Here is an 11,624-nt window from a genome sequence, read left to right as displayed (position 1 = left end):
GATTAATATATTGACTTGCTATGTTTTGTTTTGTAATAATAATAAAAAAAATAATTTCTAATGATTATGGTTATCTGGTAATTTTCACATTTTCTTCTCTTACTTAGCCTGAATCAATAGGTTGTCTGATCAGCTTAAAGGATTTGTGGCTGGATGGAAACCACTTAAAAGAAATACCTGCAGTAAGTTTCTTACACATTTAATGTATGTAGTTGATATTCCTATATCTCCTGTAAATATACAGCCTTTTTTTGTCGATATTGGTTTATTTTATTTTTTTTGTGAAATTGGTAAAAAATGCTCATTAAATGTGTCACCTGACTGTAAATTTACATATATTTGTGTTAAGAGTGTCTCTAGGTTTCCCAGGTCAAAATGTGATGAATGCACAGACATCAGAACACTCTGCTTTGACACATTTGGGTTTGTCTGTATTTAACATGCATTTCCTCTTCGCCTGTTTTTGCTCTAACCTTTAGGAGATGGGCAATATTAGAAGCCTGTTGTGTCTGGATGTATCAGAAAATGTCCTGGAGTATCTTCCAGAGGAGCTGGGTGGCCTGGTGTCACTCACAGACCTGCTAGTCTCTCAGAATGTCATTGAAGTTCTTCCAGAAAGCATAGGTAAAACATGCTTGTTTTTGCTATTTATTAAGTAAATATTTCTATTTGTTAATACGTCTTATTAATCAAACATTGCCTGCTATCCTGCTAAGTAAAGTTCACACCGTTTTTGTCCTTTACGCACATATAAAACATATTTTGGTCTCTGCAGGAAAACTACAAAAACTTTCTATTCTAAAAGCTGACCAGAATAGAATAACATATCTCCCAGAAAGCATTGGCAACTGTGAAAGTCTTACAGAACTTGTGCTCACAGAAAACCAACTACAGGTTTGTTTTTCTTCTTTCTTTCTTTTTTTAATTTTAAATATGTTAAAATGCTGAAGTGAAATGATTAATTTTAAACTTGAATAAAAAGTGGTGGCACATTCAGATCACCACACTTTTCTGGTGCTCATTTCACCCCATCTGAATTGAAAGAATAATGTATATTTTCTTAATGTGAACTCAGGGCTTTATTATTTCACTAAATCTAGCTATAAAAAAGCATTTTTACTTGTTAAAATGCACAAAAGGTTTGCTTTTTAATGATAAAATATTAGTTAAGCAACATTTTAAATTTAGACATGTAAAAGTAATTTTATCAGATACTATATTAAAGAATCCGTTCCTTATTTCAGTGAAATTGTACCAAATGCACAGAGGCTCTGATAACTGCAGTGCACCAGAAAACCTTGCAGTCATGGCCACTGTGAGTGGTCTATTGGCTTTTTGTTTTGTGTAGTGATGTGTGACTAACACAGTGCATGAGAGCACTGCATCAAACTGAAACATGAACGATTTGTTATACTATGTTGTTCTTTTATGGATAACTGATCAATAGGACAAAATGCTTAGTGAGTCTAAACTTTAATAAAATACATGAAGAGACAAATAAGAAAATAGAAAACTTATGTGCCTTTTTTATTAAACAGCCAATGTGTTGGAAACCTCATCAAGCACATGTTTACATTCCTCCTTATCGTTGTTTTTGTTTATTTGTTGTTACAGACCTTGCCTAGAAGTATTGGGAAGTTAAAGCGACTGTCGAACCTAAACTGTGACAGAAACCAGCTAACAGTTTTACCTAAAGAGGTAAGCCTTTACCAAACCAACCATCATAATTTAGTTAAGTAAAAGCAGTTAGCTGAACTAGTTAGCATTTTTATACACTCTTTCAACTTTTCTCATCAAATAATTTGGCAGTTTTTATGGGACTAATTGATTAAAAAAAGACAAGATTTATTACTTTAAAACAATTTGTTTGCTGCTGTCTGTGACAACAGAGCTGTGACAGCCRTAGCAGCTCTTCAAAATGACAAACATGAATTATCTGCTTTAAAAGAAGTTTGTTTTAAAGCGGTTGTATTATCATACCTGTAAACTTGTGGATTTTCAGCAAAATTCACCAACTTTAAAACTAATTAGGTCACTTCAGTGAATCATCTAGTTCCGAAGAGTTTTTTGGTGGGGGATCAGAGGCATGGGAGTTGGCACAATTTCCCATGGATTCGTATCAGAAACAGGGTGGCTCTCTTCACAATAGAAGATCTTTGATGGAACATCAATCATTTAGCCATTTATAGTTAAGATAGATCGTCTATCTTAGTTGTGATTGGCCAAATGACTCGTGTCTAAGATGGAAGGGTTTCTTCATCATGTTCTTCGCAGGTGGGAGTGAAGTTACCGTAATAACTCTGTTWGCTGTAAAGTGCAACAGAGGCCAATTTTAAGATGTTTAAATATGCTACGATGCAAAGTCAAATTTATTTTATTTTGATATAAACACAAAAAACAKTTTCATAACAACTTAAGGTAACATTAATTGTAGTATAGAATTGAACTTTGTGCCTGTAAAATACGCGACACTACCCTGTTAAGACAAAAAATGTAATGTTTATTTAGCTCTTTTAATTATCTCACAATGCTGTAATGAAACTCCACGTTTTGCGCTACAATGCACATGGTTGTCGTCTTCTCGTATTCTTTCACGGCTCAGTCTCCTGGTTGTTCAGCTTCAGCCGTGTCCTGAGTGTCTCCATTGTGTTTGAGTGACGTCCTTCTTCAGCCTCTTGTCTGTTGAAGTGAAGTCACCCTCGGTTTTAAAGCTGAAACTGAAAGGCTTCTTTAAATGTTACACAAGGCGCCTGTGTCCTGAAGATGCAAAAGCCTGCAGTGTGAAGGGAGGACTAACAGTTTAACACAGTTAGCCCAGATAACAAGGCCACACTAAACCAGTTTATTTTTGTTTAATTTAATTTTACACTCAGCTTTTCAGAACATTACACCAATCACACTGTAATGGCCTGAGGATTGATTTGAGCTTTGCAAAGCAACTTGACTGTTGTCAGGGCTTTATTGATTCTATTAACTGTTGATTAGTTGTTTTTAACATGTTTTCTGCCAGAAACGTTTTGGGCTTTTAATGAACACAGATGTTTTCCTTTGCTATTGTTTCACTTAAAACTAAAATATTCCAGAAAGCAAACATCTTTAAGCATGACAAATATTAGCATTTATATCTGAGCGGTTACTCCTGGAATATAACTGATGCTTAAATCGTTTTGCCTGGATCTTAGGCCTAATTTTAGGTCCCCTCGGCCCCATCCTATTGACATGTCATTGGTTTGCACTCATGATCACTTACTCTGGGACACATCCCCCACATGCTCACGACTGATCTCCTCTGTCCTTTGTTTTATGTCTGCTTTTTATTGAAACAAAACYGTTTAAACACGCTTTTATTTTGACTGCACATTTCCTGGTTTAATTCTAAATAAGGCACTGACCTTGCTGTGTGCTTTYATTGTTACAAAGATCGGAGGCTGCAGTGGTCTAAATGTCTTCTGCGTCCGAGAAAACCGACTGATGAAGATACCGTCAGAGCTGTCCCAAGCTACAGAGCTTCATGTCTTTGACGTTTCTGGAAACCGGTATGTTGTGCAACTTGCATCACGTGTGGATCACTTAAACAGAACTCTGTAGCGTGAATAAAAGTAAAACACTTCCGTCCCCTAAGGATCAGTTACACAGTTGTTTTGACTATCGGCTTGTCTGAGCTTGTTTGCCTCAAAGTTTTGTCTTTTAAAGACGCTCGCATCAATTCCTTGTGTTTGACTCACAAACATGCTTATCTGTTTCCTTCCTCCCCATCGTCCTTACATGTAGATAAAATGATGTTTAAAACCCAGAAGGTGCTTATACACGGTGGTGCGTTGATATGAATGATTTCCGTTCTGTTTAGCCTCTCCTACTTGCCCTTCTCGCTGACCACCCTGCGGCTGAAGGCCCTATGGTTGTCAGAAAACCAGGCGCAGCCGCTCCTCWCCTTCCAGACGGATCAGGATCCTGAAACGGGTGAGAAGGTGCTCACCTGCGTTCTGCTGCCTCAACAGCCCTGCGAATCGGACTTGAAAGGTAAGCAGCTCCATCGAGTGGAAGCTTAAGAAATTATCGTGATTAATCTATTAAAAGCAGAAACTGAGCACAGATATAGTTTTTGGTGTACTGTTTGACTAAAGGTGTGTATTTGGACTTGTGCTTTTTACTTGCAGGCGTACCTTTTAGTTCTAGGCTGTTAGATAACTGTGACATTTTGAGGAACAGTCTTCATCAGTTCCTCTGTCATCTCTTGAGTTTTATGGCTTTGATGGCATTATCACATGATCTGCTCGGCCAGCCCTCTGATCCTGCAATATGTGCCGATTAGGAGGTCCTGCAAAGCCTTGCGCCGTCTTTGATAGATCTGACCCTCTCTCGTCCCCAGAGGCCTTTCTTGGCTGTGGTTTTCAGAAATGCTGTGGATTGGAGTCGTAAAGAGGCTTAGCAGCAGCTGGCCGGCTGACATTTAAAAGCTACCACGATGCCACTGCAGACTTTAAATCTGCCCCGATGCAGAAATCCTTGCTGTTTTTTTCCCGAGCCACCATCCAGAGTTGTGCACAGATTAATTGTGATTTTCTGCAACTCATTAGGTATTTTTTTAAAAGGTTTTTGTTTCTGCTTCAGAARGAAAGGATTGTGGTGTGCTGCCTCTCCTGTGGTGGAGATGCAGATATTAAAGCAGTGTTGGTCGTGATGCGAGGCTGAGGTTGGGGGTGGGGAAGGCTGTGTTGCTGTCAGCCTCTGCGACTAAGCTGGGATTTGAAACTGTGATCTGGCACTTTCAGTCTCTCTCATTATTAGCAGCAGGACTCATCACAGCTCTCTGTTACTGAGCTGAGCAACATCATTTAAACCTGCTGAATTTTCACTCGTCTTTAAATATAGTATATATATTTTGTCCTGATCATTTGATTTGTGAATTAAAACAAAATCTGTTTTGTTTCTTTAAAAAAAAAAACAACAACTCCAGGCTCTGACAATCTCGCCCGCTTTGGAGCCCTGGAGAGTTTGGTGAACGGCATGGCAGATGACACATGGGACAACAAAGCCATGAACAGAACCAGTGCCATCCACTTCCTAGACGATGATGAGGATGAGGACGATGATGCAAAGGTGAGACCAGCGTGGAGAAATTAGGGGAAACCAGTTAATGTGGGAATATCCCATCAGTTGAGGAGTCTAATTCATTACATTTAAGGTCTCAGACTTGAATCTATWATTTGTGTTTTCACAACTTTAAAGGGGCAATATMATGTAAAATCAACTTTTTTGARTTTTAWATCATGTTACAATGTTATACTCTCATAAAAACATGCCCATAGCCTTGCTTTGACTCATTCATGCATGTTTGAGAAATCTGAAATGTACGGGACAGAAGCAGAAGGAGGTTCTTAAAGAGACAGAGGCCAATTTCAAGGCATTTATAAGAGGAAGTGATGAGAAGATAAGTTTATTTTCTATTTAAACATAAAAACAGCATTTTAATAACAGCTAAAGATGACATAAAAGATAATAAAGATGATACATTATTATGGTATAGTATTTAAATGTATGCCTGAGAAACACATAATATTGCCCCTTTAAAAAGTAAATGTGTCACTATGGCTTAGGCAAGGTTAATCGAACTGTATGACCCAAACTCATGGAGAACTGAGAAACGAGGGATGCAGCAGACTTTTTTTGTTTTTGGCCAGGCAGTGTGTGTAACGTCATCAGTCGTTCTCCATGTTCATGGCTGTGATGCACAGAAACTTTTCAGTCAACTGCTTTAATCCCAGTAGATTTTCCATCATTCCTTTGTTGCTGATTGAAATCATGTTGCTTAGCCACGCAATGTTTCTGTCTGAAAGTTTCCTAGTTGTCACAGTGATGATTCAGATTCAGCTATCACAGCTTATTTCTGAACCTTCATTATTATTATTCCTTCGCCCGGAGGCATACGGATGTTTTTGGTTGTCTGTCTGTGTTTGCGAAATTCCGTCTGTCACACTGTCTTGTGTGCACTGTATCWCCTGAACAGAGCTATTKATTTCAGTTCAAATTAATATGATAATTGTTCTTGGCCCAACGRAGGTCTGAAAACATTTTGGAGTCAAAGCTCAAAGCTGAAGGTTGGGTAAAGTGATGCTCAGTGCTTTAAATGCAGACGAGTCTAGGGCAGGCGTCAAGTTCTACCTTGTTTTAAAATGAACCAAAACCTGCATGTGTCCCCGAAACCTAAATCCTCATCTGGGCTTTCAAACAATCGTAAATGTTCCAGTGTCAAGCCTTTTTAATTTTTTTTTTATAAAACTCACAACTACGCGTGTATTTTGAGTAATAATCAAAATAAAACKCCTAATGTTGAACTGACTTGAAACGGTACAGAATAAAATTATTCCTGACCACATGTATTATGTCTTAAACCCCCAGATTTCATGTCATGTCTTTGGATTTGTCGTTAAAGTTTATTTCTAGGGATGCACGGATATGAAAATTTCAGCCARTATCGATATTAATATTTCTGTTATGGCCGATAACTGATATTTACCAATATTACACAAACCCACAATATATTTTTTTATGTATGCGCACAAACACATTTGTGTTTTTTTTTTTAATACTGTAAAAAAATGACCAGACGCTGACATGGCTCTCTACTTCAGTTACTCYTGGCTGCGCAGCATCAGTATCACTATCACGATCAAATAGATGCTGCTTGACCAACAATCTCCCCTCCAGAAACAGAAACACAAAGCTAAAAAGTGTAAAATYGGTATTGAATGTTAATATCGGTCCAGTTTTGCTTGTGCGACCGTTACTGCTGATGCATCGTGCATCCCTATATTTTTCTTTAAGCATTTTCAGTCCTGATCATTCTTTATGTTGTCACTTTATTTTTATTTATTATTTTTATGCCTTCACTGTGATCTTTTCTGAGCTGACGTGTTAAATCAGAATATCTAACCCAGCTTGTTCCCTCCACACAGGGAACATTCCTCCGACGGGCCACCCCTCACCCAGGCGAGCTGAAAACCATGAAGAAAGCAGTAGAGAACCTTCGCAATGACCTGATTGCAGCCAAAGCTCTGGACTCCAATAAAAACGAGGTCAATAATGCTGCAGAGAGAGTGACGACGTCTGTGTGACCTTTACCTCAGAAATCTATTTTTTTTTGCCTACTGTGTCTCACCGAATTTTCCTGCACAACCCTGCAACCCTTTGTTTTGTTTTTGTTTTTTTAAATATTTTTTACCCATCGTGTGATGAAACCGTGGAACGCCTCTAACCTTACTCTGTCTCCAGTCCTGTGGAAAACTCAGTCTATCAGGGCCACAGTGCCTTCCTCTTTCAAGTCTACAGCAATAATATGCACAAAACGCTCATTTAAATATTTGATATGTTACTTTTTTAAAGCAGTTCTTAAAAAATATTTAGGTAGTTGCACTATAAACCATTTTAAATGTATTATATTTTACCTTATCTTTTAAAAGAAAAAGAAAAACACTGGGTGAATACTTCTTTTTAGAATTTGGGCAAAGAAAAGCAGGAGTTTTTGGACCTACTGATCTTCAGATTATTGTAAATCTTTTGTGAATATTGATACTTTTATACTTTTTGGCAGCTCAGATGTAAATAAAATGTATACAAGTTTCTTTTTAATCTCTTGCAGAATTTTGAACCGTTTTCTTTCTTCCTTCACTTTCAGTTTTTAATCAAAACTGAACAAAACGGTCACTAATGTCTTATTTAATCTGTTAGTGGGGGAGCTCATTTGTCAAACAGTCATATTTTTGGATGTAGATTTAACGAGAGGAATAAAAATCTGGATTTAAGTCTTGCACATTAGGCTCAAATSACCTAACTGTAATGTTATACAGAAGTAAGAAACCTGTCTTATTTATATGTGCCACGCTTCCTTGCTTTACGTTATTTTACGAATAGATGCCAAACCAGCTGTAATTATATTTTCAAAGCTTTCTTCTTTTTTTAACAGAGTATTATGTAATCATCTGAGCTTTGGGGAGATTGAGGTTTGTTTAAAAGTACAGTTGTTCCTTTCAGATGCACTTCTTATCACTGCTCAAATTTTATTCTTTTACATGGTACTTGAGAAACTGTATTTTGTTTTTAAAGTGACTGCAACAAGCGAACCAGAGAATTGGGTTCAAATGTTGTTGTTGTATTTTTATTTTTATTTTTTGTCTCTTAATTATTTTCTGATTACAAAAAAAGCTGCACAAGAACAGGTCTCAAACTGATTCTGGGCTTTGAGATTTGACGACCTTTTAACCACTGATCAATAAAGATGGGTGCAACACCAAACGCCATGCTTGTTATTATTCCTTTAGAGCTCTGTGATCAGTTTAATTTCTTGYATTTTCATATAAAATATACATTTCTAAAGTAGTTTCAAACATAAACTAGCTTGTTTCAAAAATGTAAAAAGGCAAACAAGTTTAAGTCCCTTACTTTTCTTGTCTGTCCGTAGTGCACGACCCTGCATGTGCTGCATGTTGTGAGAATTGTATGATTTTTGGCAGAATATAAACAATGTATGTTTGTGTCTGTCTGCACCTGTTTCTGTAACTGAAGGTTTATAACTGAAAATGTGATTATGTGAATCTCTTACTTGAACAAAATTTTGTACAAAAGGGTTGAATTTAGTGAAAAACGAAGCAGGATCTCTTTCAGTTTTATGACTTCCGCTGGCAGCTGCCTGGCTGATGCATTCATCAGTGTCGACTGTTTATTTCATGACTGAAGTCAAMATTTTCAGTATCAGGTGACTGTTTTCTGACTATCTCCAGGAGCGTAGAATTCCTCATACTAACCCGCCCCCCAGGACCAGCAGCCAAATTAGGGCCATCCCGCATTTCAGCTGGGTGGCAAACAAGGAGCGTCTGCAGAGGGGACCTCAGATGCTTCCTGCCAACAGGAGTGCACGCTGTCGATGCGTCGGTGTAGAGAAGAGCATGCAGAACACTGAACCAGCTGACGAGGTCTGTTCTGTTCATAAGTTCATGTTGCTTTATAGACTTCCTTTGATCAGTGATACCATTGTGAAGTTGACCACCTGCTGATCTGTCAGAGCTCAGAACATGTACTGGGGATAAATATCTGCTACTACCATGCCAGATTTTACTGCTGTGGCCATTTTGAATCCGCTGGTGGTTGTACTCCATGTCAATCATCCCATTTTTCATACCAGGCCAAAGAAGAGCATGTGTCTACATTTATTGTTAAAGAAYTTTTTTTATTTTTTTAGTTGCAGATCAAGCTGGTGGGTCAAAGTGGTCGTCTGGGCATCAGCATTGCAGGTGGAAAAGGTTCTCTGCCTTACAAAGACCATGATGAGGCGAGTACAGCAGCACCAGAACTAAAGTATTTTGCATTTGGGATTTATTTTGTTGAAATTAATGTATTTCTGTGAAAAAATGGTGTACAAAATAAGACTTCGTCATATAAAATATTAGAATCCACTTGAAATCAAAGTGATGGTATTAAGGGAAACATGCAAAATTCAGTTTTTTAGCCATTAAATACATTTTGTTGTGTACTTGGAGTCACTAGAAGTTTAGAAAATTTGAATTAGGTCTCCAGGTGCTGCATTCATATCTTTATATGTGAAGTGGGGTGTGAAGCACCTGTTTGGATTTAAAGAGACAGCCTCAAAACGAGTTGATCTGCGACACACCTCAGAAAAAGGGGTGATATGCAGTTACAATTAGGATGAATTCAGACCCAAGCACTGCAGTTCCTTTTTATATAGTCCTCAACTGAATGATTTAGTGAAAAAGAGGGATTTAAAAGCATGATAYGTCTCCTTTAAGCATTATAGTTAGTTTCAAAAGTGTCAATGGCAGGTGATGATACAACTTATCAAACGTCTCAAAACTATCTTAAGCAAATATGCACTAGCTTTAACAGAACTATGTCGAGGCTAATTCGTCTGCATTCTTTCAGGGCATTTTTATTTCCCGAGTAGCAAAAGGAGGGCCATCAGAAAAAGCTGGAATCCATGTTGGAGATAGATTGATGGAGGTAGGCGATTTTTTTTTTWAATCAGACATATAATCCTTGCTTCACTGACAGCAAAATGTAAGATGTTAGTCATAAATTATAAGGTAAACAAAACTACAAACATCCAGTGTAAATTTAGTGATTTRTAGTTGGTGTTTCTCTCGTCTCCAGCAGGGGGCGTAATAAGACCAACAGAGGACACTCAGACTTTCTTAGTCAGGGAGTCCAACAAGCTGAGCCTAACAAACAGGAAATGAAGAACAAAATAAATGTCTAGACTATTTGTATTTTTAGTAGGCAACCTGTGTGTGTCTGTGACCCCCCCCCCCCCCCCCCCCACATCTGTTTCTCTGAGACATGCTGTTGCCTTCACCCTAAATGACCCCGGTCCTTCCAGGTCAACGGCCTCAGCATGCAGGGCGTGACCCACCATGAAGCCGTCAGGGCCCTCAGAAATGCCGGGAGCTGCATCAGACTGAAAATTCTCAGGGGGAGGCCGCTACCTCCAAAGGTGTGTGACCCACGCGTGGCTCAGGACCCCCCAGACCCGACGGGCCAACAGCCGTGCGGGCAGACCGCCGAAGGCCCGAGGAGCAAGCAGTGCCAGCTGGAGAGTGCCGGACAGTGTGTGTCCAAGAAAGCTGAGGCAGTGACCTGCAACGGAAACATCTCTGTGGGTGTTTGATGTGAATCACAGCACGAGCAGAACAAACTGTTTACATTTTAATCATGTTCTACAACACGCCTCTTCGCTTCACTTTGGTTTTGTGTGTTTTAGCTGGATCTGGAGAGGGATGGGAGAAGGACCGTGTCAGAACCAGAGGCTGAGGTGATGAAAATGGATTCAGGTCAAGGAGTGAAACATACAATGACAGTAAGCAGATGAAGTCCACATCATCATTTATTTAAAATACGTAAAATTTAATAGCTTAGCTCTCCTTTAAAGGGGGAGGTATTATGCTAAATCAACGTTTTTGTCATTCCCTCAACCAAAAACATACCCAGAGTGWTGCTTTGACTCATTCATACAGGTTTGAGAAATCCTTGAATCTCCTAGACATTCAGAGCTGTCTAAACTCTWRCTGGTAMAAAGCACCGCCTGTTTACTCAAAGCTTTACCTGGAGCTTGATCTGCAGTTGAGCTTTTGCTCCACACAGCTCCACCACTAGCGGCAGCAACAATTAGCAAACACATGGTGGAACTGCACATCTGTATTACTAATTAAAAAAACGTAGCTTCATAGTGATCTATTTTTATAGTTTCTTCTCAAAAGTAGCTTAACATTGACGTGTATGTATGAGAGGATTACTGGGAGATATATTGCCAAGCTGAAACGTCTGGTAAGGGCCTCTGTACTCACTCTGGTTCTTCAGAAAATGTCCTTTCTGGGTCCAATGTGGGATAATTCGATTAAAGTGACTGTAGGTGGAATTTTATCCTGAGTTGCTGTTTTCCAAAACTGATATTATACATCAGGGCTGTTCAACTGGTGGCCCACAGGCCACATTCTGGCCTGCCAATGAGCGCACCACCAACCCCCCAAAAGAACCAAAACCAAAAAACGTTTTATATATATACACTCACCGGCCACTTTATTAGGTACACCTGTCCAACTGCTCGTTAACACTTAATT

At 38.7% G+C, this 11,624-nt stretch overlaps 2 protein-coding genes across 2 annotated transcripts in view; both read left to right on the top strand.

The window, feature by feature from the left end:
• Window positions 1–8,292, top strand: part of LOC106523396 (leucine-rich repeat-containing protein 1) — a 25,614-nt gene extending 17,322 nt beyond the window's left edge. The window contains exons 7-14 of the mRNA XM_014016826.1: window positions 108–182; window positions 480–624; window positions 776–894; window positions 1,615–1,698; window positions 3,421–3,536; window positions 3,848–4,020; window positions 4,958–5,100; window positions 6,957–8,292. Of these exons, the coding sequence (XP_013872280.1) occupies window positions 108–182; window positions 480–624; window positions 776–894; window positions 1,615–1,698; window positions 3,421–3,536; window positions 3,848–4,020; window positions 4,958–5,100; window positions 6,957–7,115 (1,014 nt within the window). The 3' untranslated portion in view covers window positions 7,116–8,292. The remainder of the gene's footprint in view (window positions 1–107; window positions 183–479; window positions 625–775; window positions 895–1,614; window positions 1,699–3,420; window positions 3,537–3,847; window positions 4,021–4,957; window positions 5,101–6,956) is intronic.
• LOC106515044 (protein scribble homolog) overlaps window positions 8,276–11,624 on the top strand; it is a 5,113-nt gene continuing 1,764 nt past the window's right edge. The window contains exons 1-6 of the mRNA XM_014005027.1: window positions 8,276–8,302; window positions 8,778–8,969; window positions 9,236–9,325; window positions 9,934–10,011; window positions 10,388–10,663; window positions 10,769–10,864. Of these exons, the coding sequence (XP_013860481.1) occupies window positions 8,276–8,302; window positions 8,778–8,969; window positions 9,236–9,325; window positions 9,934–10,011; window positions 10,388–10,663; window positions 10,769–10,864 (759 nt within the window). The remainder of the gene's footprint in view (window positions 8,303–8,777; window positions 8,970–9,235; window positions 9,326–9,933; window positions 10,012–10,387; window positions 10,664–10,768; window positions 10,865–11,624) is intronic.

This window comes from Austrofundulus limnaeus, unplaced genomic scaffold, assembly GCF_001266775.1.
Source record: "Austrofundulus limnaeus strain Quisiro unplaced genomic scaffold, Austrofundulus_limnaeus-1.0 Scaffold0, whole genome shotgun sequence".
Taxonomy (NCBI): Eukaryota; Metazoa; Chordata; class Actinopteri; order Cyprinodontiformes; family Rivulidae; genus Austrofundulus; species Austrofundulus limnaeus.
This window is presented reverse-complemented; position numbering and strand designations above follow the sequence as displayed.